This window comes from Antechinus flavipes, chromosome 5 (assembly GCF_016432865.1).
Source record: "Antechinus flavipes isolate AdamAnt ecotype Samford, QLD, Australia chromosome 5, AdamAnt_v2, whole genome shotgun sequence".
Taxonomy (NCBI): domain Eukaryota; kingdom Metazoa; phylum Chordata; class Mammalia; order Dasyuromorphia; family Dasyuridae; genus Antechinus; species Antechinus flavipes.
The window spans coordinates 67,727,447-67,748,661 of record NC_067402.1 but is presented as its reverse complement, the minus strand read 5'-3'; the positions used below and the strand labels follow the sequence as shown (position 1 = coordinate 67,748,661).

The 21,215-nt window shown below is 34.7% G+C and overlaps 1 protein-coding gene across 1 annotated transcript in view; it reads left to right on the top strand.

The window, feature by feature from the left end:
• The first annotated feature begins 986 nt into the window (after positions 1 to 986).
• The window catches only part of EPC1 (enhancer of polycomb homolog 1), a 101,994-nt gene continuing 81,765 nt past the window's right edge, over positions 987 to 21,215 (top strand). The window contains exon 1 of the mRNA XM_051961894.1: positions 987 to 1,264. Within this exon, the coding sequence (XP_051817854.1) occupies positions 1,262 to 1,264 (3 nt within the window). The 5' untranslated portion in view covers positions 987 to 1,261. The remainder of the gene's footprint in view (positions 1,265 to 21,215) is intronic.

The following is a 21,215-nucleotide window of genomic DNA, read 5'->3' as shown; positions in this document are numbered from 1 at the left end:
GACCTTATAAATATGTAAAACAGGAAGTTCAAATAACACAGTCATGTAAATTTCCAGTGATTGATGCACTTTCAAACATTTTTTTAAAAAGAAAGATGACCATTCAAAGCAAAGCCTTTTTAAAAAGTGGCCCTCACCAGGTGTTTCTCAAGAGTCCAAACTCTGCTTTGTACTTATAGAATTGTGTGTATTAGGGGTTAAAAAAATACATACATATATTGTATATACACATACATATACACATATACTTCCTGGAGGCTAGGGGAAGGCACGGTGGGAGGAACCAAAAAACTCTTTGCCACAGCCATTTTGTTTGTGGGCAGCATGGTAGAATTCTGTCAGTCAGTATAAGGAGGGGTTTTTAAATAGAATTTGGAGACCACAAATTATACCTGCTGTTTTTTAGGTGCCTAGTGAAATTGATATCATTGGCATGCATTTACATGCTAGGTAGTCGTATTCTTTGTTAACGAAGATAATTTTATAAACCTGAAACCTTAAACATTCCTGAATTTTGTTGAGGGTGGCAAGGCTTTATAGGTGGCCTAACAATATTGAATCTAAAAGACTCCTCCACGATGACTTTAAAATGACCACTTTTGTGTCCAAATTGCTGGGTGATTTAACAATAAAATATTTTTTAAAACTAAACACTTCCTTGAGTAAACCATATTGTCTCGGCAAGCCGCACAGTTTAAAAAAAAAAAAAAAGACAGAAATCCATTTCTTGAGGCCATGAGGAAGGTATTTTCTAGAGAAAGCAAGATAGTCATTGAGAGCTATTGTTTTGCAGTGTCACTTAATATCGAGCCCAGACTTTTGTCATTTGGGTGGCTGTGCTTTTAAAAGCCCAGTGTAAAATGGCACACACACTGCATTTTTTTTTCCCAGGCTGCAGGAGGGGGGGAGCGGGGGATAGTGCAGACTGTAGGGACACTGCCCTCCTAACCAATCAGAACACGCCTGTTTGCCATTGCAAAGTTGTTAACCCCAGAGTCTTCTGGCTGCTGGCTGCCTCCTCTGCTTTTAATCTTCTGTGGATATTGCTCCGATTTTTCCCAAACGCCCACAGATCCTGGGGGAAACCACCTCATGGAGCCGCTGGTCGTGGAAGAAAGTATTACTTTTTATTTACCAAATATTTCTAAAATGTTTGAAGATCCATATGCTGCATGGAGGCTGCTGTTTCTAAGGGCACAAGTATCCAGCTTATATTGTTACAATTATTTTGTAAGGACTGGCTTCTTTTCTTCCTTCACTTATGGTAAGTTTGTAATTTTAAACATCTCTATTGTTGAATCTTTGGAACGAGCCACCAGATTAAAAAGATTTTCATTGTGTTTTCAATGAACAAAACAAATCTTGGTGATTTTTTTTTTTCCTTTAGCTTTGGTCTCTGCATTTTCTATCTAATCCTATCTGGTTAATTTTGACAATTAAAAAAAGACCAAAACAGTTCTTTCTATTGTTAAAGCAAAATATTTTTAAAATGTAGATTATACTTCAATTACCGTGAACTGTAGAAGAACTCAAATATTTCAAGATGGACTTGTTTTGTGCCAGAAATGCTGGCAATGCCAAATATGTGCATATCCTCCTTTATAAAAATCTTGTACTACCTAATTTGTCCACGACTAAATAATCAGCATGCATTACGGTTGTAGTTTTAAACATTTTCTAAAACGATTCCGGTCGCTCTTCGTGGATTCCTTCGATACAAAGTACAGAAAAGCTGCCCTTGGTATAATGAAGGTGGAGATTGACATAACAGGGTTTATATTAAGTTATGGCTGTTACTAAATAGTGGGTCTTTTATTTGCAGGGCAGATCTTTTGTAAGGCTACTCCTTGGAAGCAGAATTTCTCACCAGCTCCTCATTAGGCGCCTTTCACAGATATTTTGTTTGTTTCCGAAAAGGTACATTTGGGAGACATTTTGTAATTTTTGGCATTTTTCTAGGGTTTTTTTTTTTTTTTTTTTTTTTTTTTTTTGCACACGGTGGGAGATCTTTTTTGTTTTGCATTGATCTGTGTTGGTGGCGCTGTAGTGCTCCTCAACAATTTATGTCAGTTTTCACTAAAAGAAAAAAGGAGAAAAAAAGAAAGAGGTGGGGCAAGATGGGATCTATTATCTTTGCTTTTTCTTTTATCGGAGAAAGTTCGATTTGGTCAGAGGAAATTATTCAGTTGCATTATCTCAGCTATGTTTTCTGTGAACCCTGGACGAGAGCAGACATGTCGTCACAACCCGTCCAGGAGCTATCAAGGAGAGGCGTACAGTTTGCAGCTGTGTTTTAGAAGGGGCTCAATGGGATGTGTCAGTAGATCAGATTTCTCCAGCAATAACCATTTTAGCTCCCACTTGCCCCTTCCCAGTAGGATTTTGTATTTCTTTGTATTCCAAAATCATGCCGCATAAAATATTCATTAAGCCATACACACACCTTCCCAACTTAGCAAAACATTTGCCTTAAAAAAAACAGTTGTGAAAGTTCAATTTCATATTTTTATATTTAAGTAACTGTTCTAAGTTTTCTCCACAGAATTACCTAATAATTTTGTAGATCATGTTAATTCATTTTTTGTTTTGTTTTCTTTTTTAATTAAGTTGTTTTTGTTTTGTTTTGTTTTGTTTTTAAAGGAGTTGCCTTAAAATTCATTTACACTGTCCTTTAAAATAATAAATATTTAGAGTTGGGATGATCCTTTAGATTTTTATGTACAGCTATCTCTGACTTAAAGGTAGTTGGACACATAACTAAGAGTAAAAATAGGATCTTCTTAACCCTTGTTCATATTGGGAATTTTTCCTGGTTAGAAAATATGAGATCAGGCCAAAGCCTGCTTTGAACAGTAATGTATAAGGATCTTAGATCGATTTTACTGATCTCTGCAAACATTTCTATTGTTTACAGAAGCACTAAGCAGATTCCTCCTTTGAAAAGAGAAAAGGAGCAATTGGTAATAATGATTTAAAAGTACATTACTTTGCCAGATGAAAGAATTTTAAAATGATTGAAATAGACCTCCCAATGCACTTGTAGGTGTGATTAAATGAATTCTTTCTAGAGAGACTGAAACCTCCAACTCCAAAAATAATGTTGGCATGATTGTTCAGTGATTTGATTCCCTTGGAAACTATACGAGTGCTCTTTTCCACTTATGCCATGTCACCAGTTAAAATATTTGAAGCGTATTTGAGAAGAATGTTTTAGAATTTTTTTTAAAGCAAATCATATCTATGTTATATATGGGGGCTTTTTCCTTTAACTTGAAAAATATTTTTCTTCGATGCTTATGTTTTGTTTGCAAAACAAACATTTATTTATATTAATTTTAAAATGTGCTGTATCTTTTATTTGAAAAGCTTTTAGATGGCTACAATGAGCCCTTTTGTAGACTGCTTACGAATGAAATATCGTATATGCATGTTTAAATCTTTGACATACTGCTAGGGAATTTAGCCTTCTGAAAGAAGTTTATCTACAGCATAGTTTGTGCTTTCTTTCAAATTTATTTGCTAAAGATTACTCAATTGGTAATATTTTCAGTCTACTTCATCTGTGAAAAATATATGTGCTTGTATAACCTCCCACCCTTTTAAAACAAACTGATGCTGTTAACTCCATATGTAGCTATGCCATGCTCTTTGTTCTCCTACATCATTGACTGTTAGTTACATCACTGATTATGAAGCATCCAATACAGTTGTAGATTCATTTGGATTCAATTCAACAAGCACTTATTAATTGCCTCATGTATGCAAAATGCTGTGTTAGGTGCTCAGAGAGATAAGTGTAGGTGAGATTGCTCTCATGTATATATTTGCTTTTTCAATGTGAATTTATAAATGACATATTTACACTATATAAGGTAGGTTTAAAAGGCTATCCTTACATATGTATACATGTATACCTGCATCACTTCTTTCACCTCTTCCCAATTTATAAAAGCCAGTATATCATCATGCTTCACTTATCTTTTGAGTCACTCAAATTTTTTTTAAAAATAATTTTAAAAAATTTAACATGTTCTTGTAAAAGTGTCTAGTTTTAAAATGTTTGGGTTTTTACTAGTACTATTACAGTAAATGATTCGTTAGTATGAAATTATGGAAAGATCACTGGATTTAGCCTTGGAAGACATAGGGAATCTAATGCTGCCATTTTTTAGCAACATGACCCTGACTTAGTCTTTCCTCTTATTGGGATTGTTTTCTTCTTTGGCAAAAAAGAGAGAGTTTAAATCTAAGGCTCCTTCTAACACAAACATTCTATAAGTCTGTAAAGGGAAGCAATTATAGACACATTTTTAATATTATCTCATATTACATGAAGTAGGAGTTTAATAAGGGTTACCTAGAATTATTGAAATAGAAAAAAATGCAAAAATAATATTTTCATCATTTAAACACTTCCCCTCTTCTTCTCAGGAGTCTTTAATGAGAATTATTAACTGAAATATACTGGATTGATTTTCACCCTCTTAGATTTCTTTCAGCCCTTGTAATTGAAGAACTAAGAAAAATAATGACATGGCAGCAAACTCACTGAATTTAAAGTCATAGGATCTTGTGTTTGAATCCTGAATTACTGCCTGTGTGACCTTGGGCAAGTAAGTCATACTCATCTCTCTGCATCACATTGTCTTCATCTGTAAAATGAAGGGATTAGATTAGATAATTGATCTCCAAAGTCCCTTCAGGCTCTAATTTTTATGATCCAGAGAGAGTTAACATTTTACTATATGGATAATCCACAATCCAAACAAATTAACCTCTAAGGGCTTTGAGTTGGCTGCTATTAAATGAATTAAACTTTAGTTTAAGAATTGGTTAGAATGAAGTTGGTAAATCCCAAGAACAAATTTTTCTTAGGAAAGAGACTTTACTGATTGAAAATATCATATCAATGAAATTGAAAATGTCATATCAAGTAGCAGGGGAAGAAGGTGCAGGACTTAGCATGGTGGAAGACTAGTGAACTTTTCTGGCTACAAAAAGTCTAATCCATGAAGAGTTAACAAAAAGCTAAAAAAAGCCTTATCAGAGAAATTTAAATTATTTAAAATAAATGTGTGAAATAAGCTCTAAAACCTATGTAGAACACACTGAAACAAACTAATATAAAAGGAAAAATACTGGCATAGAATAGGCCTGACATTTTTCAGAAACAAGAACAATAAAATTATAGGAATATTCCATCAGATTCTCATCATGTGATTGAAAAACCTGATCTGATAGGAAGAAAAAAGATATGATGAACATTTCTAAAGATTTCTTAGGCATATGATTCCATTTGAGAGATTTCTTATTTTTTTGTGAGACAATACAGATGAATTATTGTATTGGGGATTTTTTTTTCTTCAAATCACAGATTGCTTTTTGAAAAGGGAGTAATTGAATAGAGAATGGTGTTTGTGTTACATGATTTAAAAACAAAAACAACCGGGAACAACAAAGGGATGATACATTTAAAATGTTTATATATTTACAGTTAAAAGGAACTGTTTATTTAATTTTGCATTTTTCTGAGTGGCCTCATTTTAAAGCAATTTTAAGGCTAAGAATTTTAGAATTTTAGAATCCTCAGTTAAATCCTCAATTTTAGTGTAAAAGGTCAATTAGGCTCTCGAGTGAGAAATTACAAATTCAGTAATTTTTTAAAAAAAGATTGAGAAGAACCCAAGACCCGATCTTCTGATAATCATGGGCGTGTCTTTGGAAGATCCAGGTAATAGGCATTTTGTTTTTGAGAGCTTGATATAGTACTATTTTGAACAATTTGCTCACATTTTTGAGGGGAAATGTAGAAATAAATATAATCTGTAAAGATAAAAAACAGAAGAAATAATATCTAAAGAATATTTTTCTTAATGGCTCCATTCCTAATGTGCTACCATTAGACATTGTTATTGAGGTATCTTTAAAATGAGAATAAATTAAATATTTATGAAGATTACATTATAGAGCATTTTCTATAATGGCTAGTTAATTGAATGCATTGACCAGAAAAGTGAGATTAGAACTGTATGGATAAATTGGTTGACTTTGAAAGATTCAATAAGGTACTATTTGCTATGGCTTATCCACATGGTCTCATACTAGGAAGTGGGTATTCCATGTTTGTTTCACAGGATCTAGAGCTGGAAGAAAACTTAAAAATCTATTCCAACCCCGCCCTTCCCATCTTGAAAACCAAGTAATGGATGCCCAAAGAAATGGAATAGTTGACTAAGTAGCAAGTAGCAGAACTGGGATTCAGACTCATCTTTGGAATTCAATTTTATTGTTTTATTTCTGTAACAAGATGCCTTAGAAAGAAGGAGAAGGCAGAACTTCATTGGAATTAAAACTGGTGAATTTGCATATTAGACAGACATGTAAGCCAGTTAAAATAGAGAATGTTTATTAAGGTGACCTCAGAATTTATGTGATGAAAATATTTTTTTTCCTTACAGACTGAGCCATAAAGCAAGAGGATTAGCTTAGCCATAATTACCCATGCCAGCAGAGGGGCTAACACTAAAAAGATTGGACAAACAACAGGAAAGGCACCCCCAGATCAATTGTGACTGGGATGGAGGGACCCAGGCCTTGAGCTACAAGAAACAGGGGATGAAGGGAGAGACCTAGAAACACTATAAAGCTGATACTGGTAGAAGAAATAGGGTCAAGCCAAATCAAGGAAGGGATAACCTGGGGGATCCTGCCTCGGAGGAACTGGACCATTTAGTAACTTTCTTTTAACTAATGATTCATGCTTATTAAGGGTTAAGCTCAGTTTTCATCTGTGTTGGTTCTCTCTATATTTTGGGACCCCTTGTCAACCTGTTCAAGTGACTTAAGGTCCCCTCAGGGTACCGAAACTGAAAGTATACTAATGATATATATACTTCTTTAGCCTTTCTCATTAATAGTCAGGATAGTTAAAAATAGCCAGTTATGAGATGACTGGTTTTCTGTTCTCTTCCATCTGTAGTCCTACCCCATTGATCTTCTCCATCTGTACCCATTCCCAGAAATGGACTTCCCAGAACTAGCCTGATGATATCCCAGGATCCTGTAGATGCCTTTTATCTTAAAGTTTGAGGCTTTCTTCCCAGATCCCCCTATTTCCTCTGAATGTTTCTCTGAAAATGCAGCAGGTTGCTCCATTTGAATTTTACTTGCCCTGGGCCCCAGAATTCTCCTTACTCCTCTATCTAATTCTTTTACCCTTTCTTTTGACTCTTTTTGTACTTGCTGTCCCCCTAAATTGTTCTCACTTCTGACTTTAGGCTTCCTTGACTTTCTTCAAGACATAATTCAAAACCCACCTCCTTCTAGAACCTTTTCCCAGTTTCTTCTTCTGCTACTTCCTTCCTCTGGGAATATTTCTATGTACTTTATATTTAGCTTCTAGGTACATAGATATTTACGTGTTGTATCTCCTATTATGAACAGCTAGGTGGCAAAGTGAATTCAATGCTGGGCCTGGAGTCAGCAAAACTCATCTTCCTGAATTCAAATCTGGTCTTGGATACTTCCTAGTTGTGTGACCCTTAATCTGTTTGCCTCAATTTCCTCATCTGTAAAATGAGTTGGAGAAGGAAATGGCAAACCACTCCAGTATCTCTGCCAAGAAAACCTCCCACATGGAGTACCAAAAGGTTGAACAAGACTGAAACGATTGCATAACAAAAATGCCCTGTTAGATATGAGCTTCAAACACCTTTACCTTTTTTTTACCTTTAAACAATTAATAAATGTTTGTTAATAGAGTGGTTGACGGATGAGCAAATATTTTAAGGATTTTCTAATTCAAATTTTTGTGATAAGTGATCCATTCCAAGGAAAGTGCCAAGAATAGGTAGGTGTTGGACTGTGGCAGTACATTTGTCAAACTGTAAGCAGATGTCCTAAGCAGTCCTCAGGTAGGACTGAACTTTCTTACTGAGAAATGCAAAAGTTCACTTGATATTGAGGTTCAGGGTGAATACAAACCAGGAAAACACAAAGAGAAGAAGTGGCTTGGTAGATAGAGAGCTGGCCTCAGAATCAGGAAGATTTGGATTCATCTGCAGCTTATTGCCTCCTGAGCAAGTCAAGTGTCTTTGTGCCTCCAGACAACTCTATGAGACAATTGCATAATAATTGCTGATTTTTACTTTCTAACTCTAATAAAAGTTTATTTTATCAATGATATCACAGATCTGAACTCCAGAATATTCTGATACCATGAAATAAGGAAGAATTATTCATTTTAGCAGCAAATTTCTCAAGTATTTCATTATCAAAAAATAATACTTTAAAATAAAATTTGAACAGATGAATGTTTTACTCTCTGATTGCTTTGGACAAGCCATCCTGAGCCATGATATATTTATAATTAATAATTTCCATATTAAACTACCAGTAAACCTCATTTTATGTAGCAAGTATGTTCAGTAATGATGTAGATATAATTACAGTTATACGCATTAGGGGAGCCGTCTAAAGCAATATTTTATTTAATTATTTTGTAAATCATGTTTTGGTAAACCTTAATATTCATATATTGGGCTTACTTAAATCAAGGTATGCTTGTAACATAATTCAACTCTTAGAATTTTTCCTGAAACTCATTAAAATGCTGAAACTTTTGCAGGAAAAAAATGAATGGTAGAAAAAATACCAACCTAGAAGCTGAGAAATTTGGATTCTAATTTCAATTCTGCCCCTAACAAGCTGTTGTCAACAACATTGGCAAAGTTATTTAATTTCTTTGAACATCAGTTTTTCCATTTGTAAAATTAGGAGTTTACAATAAATCTGTATCAGACTGTAAAATTCTATTTTTCTATGATTGCTTTTAGAATTTAATTTTCCTACAGAAAGAAATTAGAAATACAATTTGACTTTAGTGAATTGAGTGAGATAAATATCATAAAACTGACCCAAGAATTTAGAGAACTACTTCTCAAAAGGTCTTCCTATGTCAATTGAATTGTCCTAATTCAGTTAAGATTTGGCAAAAGTTTAGGAGTCATTATTGGCTAATTCAGTTAAGATTTGGCAAAAGTTTAGGAGTCATTATTGGCTAGAAATTTTATTTTTCACACAGGAGGCAACAGTTAGAGAACCAGAAGAAATCTTTCTTGTTACAATATAACAATAAGGCAAGGAAATTTTAATTTACCCAAAATGAAACATATTTCCTGACTCTTTTTAAAAAAGTGATACCTTTTGTTTTTATTACCATCTTCACTTCTAAATATATCCCTGCCCCTTTACATATGCAGTCATTTCTTGTGACAAGATTAAATAACAAAAGGGAAAAAAAAATAACCATTGGGGAATAACAACCAAGTCAAACAATGTACAACATTTTATGCTCATAGTCATCTACTTCTACAGTGAAGGGAGGAGAATACTTTTTTTTCCAGCTTTTTTTAGGGCCCAGTTGGGCTGTGATAATCACACAAACATTCAGTTGACTATTTCCATCCTCTTTCATCTTTGGTTGTGCCTTACCTTGTGTGTGGAAAGTTTTTAGTTGCTGGTATTTGAAGGAAAGAATTCAACTGAACTGTTTCCACAATAATTGTAGAAAGCAATAGTAATATGAGACAATACCACAGTGACAATGTGATAAACTTTGTATTTACCAATAGTCCCCGAATTGACCAACTTAGAAAGTTAATGAGGAGGAAACTTCAGGAATGAGAGTCAATAAGGAAATGCAATATTATGAGAATATAGCCTGATATTTGAGTTATAGTTCAGAACAGTACATAGCCTAAAATCATGAATAATGTTGTCCTGAATCAGTCACTAGCCAGGGCTTTGTTTAGTCCCATTATTCTAATAGTAACATCAAGGAACATTTTATTCTCCATGATATTGTCTTTAGAAATTTGGTATGTTTCCCGCAGAGCTTTAACTTCCATTTGTTTTGCCCATTTTTGGTATTCCATATTTCATTCACCCATTTTTGGTAATTAAACCTTATCAGCTTCAATGTTTAGAAAGGCAGCATGGTGCAGTTTGGAAGTTCAAGGACATGAACTGGAATTGAGCTCTTCTGCAATGTGTGTCAAGGCCATATCATTTATCTTATGGTCCTTAGTTTCTTCATGAAAGGGTTGTATAAGCAGGCTTTAAGTTCCCATGGAGCTCTAAAACTGTGCTAGGTCTTGTCATTTAAATCCTTTTAAATCCTCTAGGTGACCACTTTAGATTAGAGTGTAGGAACTGGAATGGAGGAAAAATGATCTTGAGGCCTCAGACACTTACTGTGTCACCCTGGACAAGTTTGCCTCGTTTCCTCATCTAAGTTGGAGAAGGAAATGACAAACCCTTCTAGTATCCTTGCCAAGGAAACCCCAAATGGGGTTCCAAGAGTCAGACACAACTAAATAACAGTAACATTTTCAGTTTGCACAACTTCCAAGGACAGTGAATGAGTTCTAGATGTTTACTAGCCCCCACAGCAGAGTAGTTAATTTTGTTTGCCTTTAAAACTATCTTCTCCAAATTCCAGGGGTTTTCTCTTCTTGCTAATATTTTTGTATTGAGATTTCATGAACAATTATCTGGGTTTGTTCTTCTCATAGCCATGATAAGTTGCAGAAATAGTTACATTTTTGAGAAATCATTATTCCTTTTGCTTCCTGTTTTGTTCTAGTAAGTTTAGTTCTACTTTACTATCATAGTACTTGGAATTTATTTGCCAGCATTTAAAACCTTAGAAATATTCAAATTGATAGTTTGTTGTTTAACTTCTTTATACCCTGCAACTATGTGCTCATACAAATTTTATAAGTTATTTAGTAACAGTGTAAAACTGGTATAACCTTGATTTGCTATACAAATAGCAAGTTATATCTAGAAGCTCTCATCTTATGGCACTAGCAGGTCTTAGAATTTTTATCCTCTAAATCTTTATGCCTTCTATTACCCCTTACTAATAAATACACAAGAAAATTTCAGTGTTGTGGAGAAAAGAACACTATTGGGGAGGATGTGATGCTAATGATAGATTCGGGTTACATCTCAGGTCTTTTCCACATTTCCCCTTGGAATTAATTCCACATCTACCTTGACAGGGACACAGGTGTTACAAAACTGTGTTACAAAAACACTGTAATTTTCTGAGGGGTGAAAAGCATCTTTCCAAAAATCTAATAACCTTGCTTTTTTCCTCTAGGACTTCTTGGAAAATAATTTCAGTGACCTTTGTCTTGTCACTATTAAAGTGAAGATTGTTGAGAAATACCTCATCTTCACAGTTAGCCAAATATATGATCAGGAAGAATTGGCTTCAGCCCCACCTCTGACATCTATTGGCTGTGTGACCTTGGCCAAATAAGTTTCAGAGCTTGAGGTCAGTTGTGTCAAACTCAAATAGAAGTGAATCTTTATTGGCTGTATATTAATTTAGAAAACCCACAAATTAACACTACCTTCTACTGCATTTTTATTTATTTTGTTAATCATTTCCCACCAGTTTGACAGCTCTGTTTTAGACAAACTAAAACTGAAACTTTCAGAGAAGATGATACTCTTGGAGGGAGTTTGCTCACCCAAGAAGTTCCCTAGAACAGTGCAATCACAAGCACAGGATCTTAGTCCCTATACCTATCCAACAATGCTAGGACAAATTAAAAGAAAAATCTATCAGGTGAGTGAGTGGTCTCTTATTATATGTTCTTGACCTTCTGTTTCCAGAAGTCAGTTTTGTTCCAAATAATCAAAAATAGGAAAGAGATTGTGTGATGCTTCTAGAGGTCCAACTCATGCTTCAAACTTCAACTTCATTCCTCAAAGCCTTATGTGAAGCTCCCAAACCAACTCGGGGTTTCTCCTCTATTCTAGGACATGTCTGAGGTTTGATTTTGGCTTGTAAGGCTGGGATCATGTAATGAGCTCCCTAAAATAAATCTAAAACCTGTTGAGCCACTGTTAACCTTATCTAAATTTCTTTGGATCCATCAGACTGGGATAAGATTAAATTACCTTCAGAAAGCAGACCAGCACACTAGCTAGTCATTAGCCAGCATTTCTTATGGCACTAATCCAGTACTACTTAATCTCCATTTCCTACCCAATATCAAAGTATAGAAGGTACTAGAAACCTGTGTCCTAGTTTCAATTCTATCACTAAGTAACTGTGATTTGGGGACAGGTAGTGTCCTTCACATTTTTGGGTTTAATTTCTTCATCTGTAAGTAATCTTCAACATTATTTCCCTCCTCTCAATAGTCTATTAGTTTACTCCACAGTTGAACAGGTAGCCGCTCAACAATTCCTTAAGGAAATGCAGAAATGTGGGGTCAGGTCAGGACATAACTAATACCTTTATCTTAAATAAACAACTCTCTGAGAAAGACTTATAAGTAAAGGTTAGTTTTTTGGTTTTAGTTAGTTAGCTGACCCAAAAATACAACTTCATTGTTGTCAATTCTATTTACAGTATTAATTCTGTGCTTTCCTGAAGAAAAGGCTTAACTCTACAACCTTCCTTCTGCACGCAGCACTCTACCCACCAGAGCCTTTGAAAGCAATAGGTCTCACTCTACACAAAGAGAGACATTCCTGAAGATGTTAATTGTCTAAAATGAAAATGCCCAATATTCTTTCTCAAGTTTGTGAAAAAAAAAAGATTAAATTTTATCATTTGCTGAACATTTAGGGAAAATAAAAATAGGATTCCACATTTAAAACTTGAAGAAATCTGAATTAAAGATCATCTTGACTAATCCACTTATTTTACAGATGGGCAACTTGAGACCCAAGTAAAGTAATTGGCACAAGATAAAGAATAGAAAGAAGGAACTCAAATTCAGGCACTCTTGAGTCGAGGACTTTCCCCCATTATATACGTGATTTTTAATCTTTTTAATGTGTGTTATGGTCTCTTTTGGCAGTCTGGTGAAACCTAAAGACTCCTTCTCAGTTTAATGTGGTGGTAGTGGTAATGTTTTTTAGACTTAGTTTCACTATTTTATCCTGGCTAGAGAAGTATACAGCTTCTTCTTCTAGAGACCAATCCCACTGCTAAGCAGCAAGGAAGCTTTGATCTGTTGTGTTTTTGCACCCTAGATTAGTTCACCTAACTACGCATTAGAGAGCTTGGAGGCTCTTCACTCCTAGTGTATGGGAAATGGTAATATACTGGAACTGTACTTAATATGGACACCCCAGGAACTTTAGCCCTGCACTCAAGCATTCCACTAGCCTCAGTTTCCTCATAGTAGAGTTTAGAGGTATGGGCCATCACACTCAGACAGAATAATGTTTATAAATGTATGAAATAAAATATATAGGATTACAAAGGAAACTAATTTTATTCAAATGTAGTTATCAAAATAGTTTTTTGATTTAAAATTAAAAAGAAAAATTAAAAAACAAGTTCAAGAACCATAGTTAAGAACTACTACACCATCTTGTGAAGACACTATTAGACAAAACTATTGTATTACTTTCTCATATTCATCATTATCTTTGCCATTGAATATTAGACTTGGATGGTATCTCAAAAATCATCTCATTTTCCATATGAGAAAAAAGGAACTTGGAGAAAGTATGTAACTTGCTCAGAACCTTACAGCAACGATTACATATCCAAAGCTAGGACCAATTTCTGAACTATAGAATCACAATATTTTGGAATTGGAAGTCAATGCATACTAGAAAAAGAATTTCTACCACAACAAATCTAGCAAGTGTTTATCTAGCCTTGGCTAATAGACCTTCAGGGCGGAAAAAACCTGCCACTTCCCAAGGTTATCTCTTTCTGCTTTTGGTTGGCACTAATTGTTAGAAAGTGTGTTCCTATATCAAGGCTAAGTTGCCTCTTTGCAACTAAAATTTACTCTATTCACAACAAAAAATATAAATTGATGCGATTAATATGAATAACTCCCATCTTGCTGTGGTTATATTAAATTTTAGTTGCAAAGAAACAGTCATTACAATGTGTATATTGGACTCAAATGTCTGGATTCTTATTGGCTAGTTTCATTTCATACCCATACATATTTTCTCTTCTTCCTACTTTCCCCCATTGGGGAGAAAAAAACACTAGTTATAAATATGTAGAGTAAAACAAAAAAAAATCTTAACATTGGCCGTGTTCAAAAATGTATATCATCCTATATCATGAATCTTCTACTTTTCTGTCAGGAAATGTATAGCATGATTCATTTTTTGGTCTCCTGGAATCATGGTTGATCGTTGTATTAATCAGAATTCTTAAGTCTGTTAAAGTATATGGTTTTTAAAGGCTTTAATAATAGTGTCCTTACTCTTTTTAAATACAAAATGAAATGTGATATTCCTTACTTTCTAGAATAAGAAGTCAGGATTACTTTTTCAATGAAAAAGAGAACAGATAAGACTTCAAGAATGTTTAAATCTTAGGTAGAAGTTATAGACTGTCAAAACAACTATTATTGAAGCAGAAATCTAGATTATGGAGCAATGTGGGGATATAAAGTTATTTGGGAGCAGTTGGATGGCACAGTGAGAGCACACCTGCCCTAGAGTCAGGAGGTCCTGACTTCAACTCTAGCCTCAAACCCCTTAATATTTCCTAGCTGTGTGATCCTAAGCAAGTCACTTAACCCCAATTACCTCACCCCCCAAAAAAATACGTAAGCTTGATAACTAGCAGAAATTATTCTTTAGGCAGCACCTTAGTTTCTTAAATAAATTTCCTCTTTTCCCCAGACACATATTCTAAAATCTTTGGGGATTATATCAGCAATTAGGGCCTGATCTGTAATCCCTCCAGTTTAGTGTAAAATATTTCTCTACCTAAGGTGTTCTATATCTAAAGGTGATGATATATGTGGACTAACATTTTTGATAAGGAGATAATAGAAAATTATTTTCAATGTGATTTAGAGGTAGCATTTACATTTAGTATTATCTTTCTTTCCAAGTTTTAAGTTTGGGTTGGCATGGACTTGCTCAAGGAAAGAAAAGGTTACACAAGCATCCCACCCCAATACTATTACTCAGCTAAGAGTTTGAAAGTGCTTTGCTACTTGTTCACTTTATTCAATGACTAATAATCTAGTTCACAGCTAGCTAGCAGCATCTTAATTTTTAATCCTTTCCTGCCTTTCTTAGTATTCTGCCCCTAAACTATGAAAATGATTTGTTTTCTTAAAACCTCTAAATTGTCTTTGTTGGCTATTTTGGCAGCAACTTCAAAGCAAATGGGGAAAGAAGAAGAGGGAGGAATTTATGGGAAGAAAACATTTTTCCTTGGTTTTCTTTTAAAAATATGATTGTGTGAGGGGCAGCTAGCTGGTGCAGTGGATAGAACACCAACCCTGAAATCAGAAAGACCTGAGTTCAAATTTGGTCTCAGACACTTAACACTTCCTAATTGTGTGATTGCCTCAGCAAATATATATATGTGATTGTGTGAAATATATTCAGGGGATATATGACAGTGAACTGTGGTAACTTCTCCTTGAGAAGTACCAATAAAGAAACAAAGTACTTCCCACCAGACCTTGGCAGTGATCTGGTGTTAGAGTAGTTGTCCAGTCCTTTTTTCCCTTCAGCAAAGAAAAAATTCTTTTTTCTAATTTTCCTAATCTGTCTCTTTGATTGTATATCTTCATTATTTTCTGTGTACTTTGGGATCAGAGGGTTTGTAATTGGGATGATTACATATTATTTGTGATTATTTTAATTATGATTAAGAATATTTATAAATTTTAATTATAAATAATGTACTAATAGATTAAATAATATACTAATAATATAATACTTATAATAATGTAACTAATAATTTGTCACCTTTACTCGCATAAAATCTTATCCTGTCCAGCTGAATAGGCAAAGAATTAAATTAAAGGAGTAATGACAATAAACCATAGATTAAAGAACTAGAAGGGAAGCTAGAGGCTACCTGGTCCAACTACTTAATTTTTCAGTTGAGGAAACTGGGACCCAAAGAAATTAAGTGACTTTTAAGGACACACAAAAGTAACAAAAGAAAGATTTAAACCTCTCCCTGCAAAGTTAGTGCCATTGTCCTTTGTACTTGAAGAGAACCATGACATCAGGGAGATGATGCTATGACATGCAAGTGAGTTGGATTTGAAGACAGAAGGTTGGGCAAGTAACCATCCTCACTTTCTCCTCTGGATCCATCTGGCTTCAGTGGCCAGATACAGATGGGGCCCAATCAGTGATTAGGGCTAGGTAAGAAATGAGGTAAAGAATGGCCTTTTTTACCTAATCAAAAAAAAAAAAAAAATCAATCGAGGAGGGGAGACCCTCAATGTTTCTGGCCAAAAGAGAAACAGTGGTTATTTACATTCACTCTGAACCAATCAGGGCCCAAACCACAGCCAAATAGGGTTTGGCCTAGGTCAATTGTTGATCAATCAATGAGCTCCTGAGTAAGGGTTGGTCCTAGGGAACAAACTCTTAGATATCTTGGGAGATTTCTGTGGCCAAAATTTACATTCTTTTTGTAATCCTGGAGAAACTGAGGCAAGAAAGAGATTAGAGAGTTTTTAATATTTTATTTGAAAGGGAGAGATTGTGCTAAGGGATATTGCCCCCAGGGCTGATGTCTCAAAGTATCCAGCAGCAAATGTGAGTTCTTAATGACATATGTAAGGCTCTAAGCTTGGGTAGACAAAGGGAGGGGTGGTGGTGGTGATGGTGGTGGAGTTCAAACTCTGGTGATCAGGAATCTCCAGGCAGGGACCATCAATCCAGTTCTGACAGGTTGGGGTAGGGCCATAAATTCTAACAAATTGGGAGGACTTTAAGAGGTGTCCAACTAGAGCCAGGAAATCTGAAACTTAGAGGTACAATTAGGTATCTGAGATAAGTCATCTGGAGTCTTATCGTCTGGAATGTCAGATCTCCACAGCTCTAATTATTTTAGTTCTAATAATCAGAAAAGGGGAGTTGCAACCAGGGGGATTGAGGCAGAACAATTTAGGGAAACTGAGGCAGAGCAATTTAGGGAAACTGAGACGGGACAATTAGGAAAACTGAGGTGGGACAATTTAGGGAAACTGAGTTAGGACAATTAGGGAAACTGAGGCAGGACAATAAAAGGGAACTGTGGCACAACGCTTTAGACAGAGCATCAGCAAGTTAGGGTATGATACCCTCTGTGGACTGAAGGGAATGAAGGAAAAGAAGCTAGAGAAGAAAGGAAATATGTCTTGCCCCACCGGAGGGTAGGTTAGGAATTGACACAAAAGGTGGCCCAATTTACTATCCCAAAGATGTCAGTCTGGGCTGGGGAAGATTCTCTCAGTTTCTGGCAAGAATAGAAAACAAATGGCATTTAGACTCATTCTAAGTGTGTGCCTCTGGGACTTGGGCTGGACATATTATTGGTCATTCAATGAAAGCCAGAATGATTTCGATTTAAATGCATAGTCAGGTAGCTCTATTTAAATCACAATAAGCATTATTTTAAAGTCTGCTTTTCAGAGCTACATTTCAAGAGAAAAAAAAAAAACTAGACCCGTTCAAAATTAAATTATCTCAGCTGTTTGAGAAGAAGTAGAAGAGGAAAAGGAAGTCAATTGTACTATATTTTAAATGTGAAGTACTGAAGAAATCATCTTGTCCCTCTAGAAACTAATGCACAATCAATCCAAAGGATAATTATCATAAGTACCTGTGTAACAGGATGTTCTCCCCTTCCTGAGCAAAAAGCTTAGTTGTTAGTTTTTTTAATCCAGAAAATAATAAGGAAAAATAAGACTTAAAAAATATTCAATTTCACATAGAAATTAAGCATGTACTGGAAAGGAAATTATTCTTAAAACAAAAACTATAGAAGCCAGGAAGTAATGTCTTTACCCCTAATTATATGATCCCAGGTAAATCACAGTTTTTCAGTGCTTCACATTTGCAACTGTCAAATCATAAAAATATGAGTACTTCTCATCAACTCAGTGTGAAAATAAAATGAAATAATATAAATATGGTAAGAGGTTAAATATTCTATATAAATTGTAGTTAGCAAGATTCTCCTTCACTTTGGTTCTCCTTACTACCTTGATAGGAAAAAAAAAAAAGACATCTTAGGGTAGCTAAATGGCACAGAAGGTGGAGCACTGATCCTCGAATCAGAAGGACCCAAGTTTAAATCTAGTCTTAGACCCTTAACATGTCCTATTTGTGTGACCCTGGGCAAGTCATTTAGCCCCAATTGCCTCAGCCAAAAAAAAAAAAAAAAAAGAAAAGATGTATTTTTCAAAAAAAGTATGATTACTGACCAAAATAGTGTCATTTTATACAGGTAAGCAATGTACCATCCCAAAAGTAACTTGAGACCCAGTAAGTTATGTGGATATGGTCCTAGAGCAAAACTTTATATGGCCACTTTGAAGCTAGGAAAATATACAATTGTATTTCTTTTTTTGTATCTAAACATGTGCATATTTAAATATTAGTTGACTAAATGATTATTTAAGTGAATCTAGAAAATAACCATTGCTTTTAAATAGCAGCTAAATCTAGCAACTAGTTTGTAGATGGGTTTTCTTTTGAAGTCTTAATGATTTCATTTATTAAAAATTTCAAAATCTTTTAAAATGTTGTTGGGTTTCCAACTCTATATACAAGAAAAAAAATCCTCAGAAAAGTCAAATCACTTGTTCAAGTTAATTGAGCAGGAGATAAAATTAGGATTCTCAGTATTATGTCTTAAATTCATCAGGCTTTGTTAGTAGAGAGAATTTAATCCAATTGTGATAAGATCTCATTTCTACTTAGTTATACACTGGTCTAGACAATATTGGTAAAAATATAATTTTGATGCTACAAAATGGTGATACTTCCATAATTTTATGCTCCAATTTCTTGATGATTAATTAATTAAATCAATGTGAGTCCTCCTCAATGAAACAGATTGCAATCTTTAAATAATTTTTGTTGCAATTCTAGCTATATATAAGTACATAAATTTTAAGAAAGCAGTTTAGAAAATTGAAAATTGTGAATTAAATGAAAGAAACTTAATGATTTGCCTTTTCTGTGCCATGTACTTTGATCTTGATAAGTTGGTGTAGATGCTACCTAAAGAGCTCTTGAAGTGCTTTCTTTTGGGGGAGACAAGGGCATGGTAAATGAAGGAGAGTTAATGACAAAATTCCTTCCTTTCTTCCTTTCTAACCCCAATGTAAAGTAAGTGTAGAAGGATAAGGTTTGCTTGCAAAGAAAACCTCTTTTGGCAAATTTTGTTTATAGACCCAGAAATTAAACTAATAAACATAATCAGTGATATGGGCAGTGGATTGAGCACCAGGCCTGAAGTTAAAAAGCCTCAAATTCCCGAGTTCAAATTTGACTTCAGATACTTACTAGCTCTCTAGCAACCCCAAGGAAACCCCAACAAAAGAATATTACATTTTAAAGACAAAAGTCTAAAGGAGCAAAGGCTAGAGATACTCATGTTGTCCAGTCTTGTCTGACTTCATAACCCCTTGTGAAGTTATATTACATATAACAGCCAGCAAAGGCTGAGACAGATTCATTCCATCGTCCACCTTTGTAATAGCTGGAGGCTGAAGCACAAATCTTTGGATTCAGGGAGATTCAGAAGCCAGAGAAGACAAGCGGGAGCTCAAGCTCTCGGAATCAAGGAGAGAGATAGGCCTTTAAAAAAGCTAATCAGGCTCCAGGAAAAGAGAACAAGACTTTGAAAAAGACAGCAAAGGATTTGAACTTTAACACCTGGCGACTCTTGGGGTGATTACTGAAGTGAAACGAGGCTGCTCCCAGAGACCCCAAGAAAACAAAACCAGAGAACATTTTAAAATGTGGTTTTTGTAGGAAATCTGTGACTGAAATTTCAATTGAATGAGATTCCTTCAATATTGTCACTGCTCCCACCTAGATTTCCAGTTGAATAAGACCACAAGTCCAGCTACTAGTAGTGGACTAATTTTCAGCTCAATAGAAGATGCAGCTAGTCACCACCAAGATAACTTATCTTTATTCCCGGAGGTGGGAGCCTCCTAGAAGAGAGTTTCTCAGAGTTCACCTCATGGCTTCCTTCCCATAGTCAGGGAAGATAGTTTCAGGGTTCCCCCTGCCACATCTACATTTTTGCCTGTCTGGATCTTGCTTAGGCCTGAGCAATCTAAATGTACAAATTTGTACCATTTTTATTTTGTGCTAAGTAAGGATATTATACAACTACTCATCTGATATCTATTTATCTATATATATTTTTTAGTTCCAGGAAGAATTCTGTTTCTGCAGATCAATAATAAAAGTAAAAAAAGAAAAGAAAACTCAATGATTCCTAAGGTGTGTCAGAAAATTTGAGCCAAATTTATTGGTTAATTCTGGTGTCTGAAAGCATCAACTCCTGCTTCCTTTCTTCTAAATAGCATTTAGTTTTTAAACTAAAAAAAAAAAGTTTTAGTTTTAATTATCTTATCTCAGATAAGTAACTTTGCTTTTATAAAACCTTTTATACTTTCCAAAATCCTTTGTTATATGTTATCTTAGTAATCAAAGTCAGGCAGAAAATCTTGCACACATTTGAATTGCCTAAATTAAGCTAATATTGGGGAGAAAAAAGGGTATGCGACCCAAGTATTACCAAAACTATTTTATTATTTATGGAAAAGCAAACATTTGTTCTATATTTTAAATCAGAAAAAATGTTACATTTAGTTAAAATTCTCTATTTAGAATGCTAGGTTCTAGGTGGACAGGGATCATGCCCTATATAACTTTATTACAAAGTACCTAGCACAAGTACCTTACACATAATAAGTTCTCAATAAACATTTGTGTGTGAAAACATAATTTTTAAATGATTATACAGTGCCTCATCTAAAGCTTTTCTCTGATGCCTTATCATAAAACAGATTATCTTAGGTTAAAGGGTGTGCCACTGGAGAGTAAGACCTGGCAGATCCTCTCAAGCAGAAAAGGTTTTGAATATGGACCTGATAACAGTTATTGTTCAAGGACCTACTTGGCTAAATTCAGAGAAACTCATTCCCAGATTAGAAGAAAGTTGCTTAATTTTCCACTCATAGTTCACACCACTGACTGATGAAATCACAGAAGGTTAATGCAATGAAGAAAATAGTTTTGAAATAATTCAAAGTAATTTGAATACTGTATACCAAAATCTATAGTATGAGCTACACTGAATCTACTTTCATTGAATCATAAAATCTCAGGAGTCAGAATTATACTCATTTTGTCCTTGTAGACCCAATGAAATAATAAAA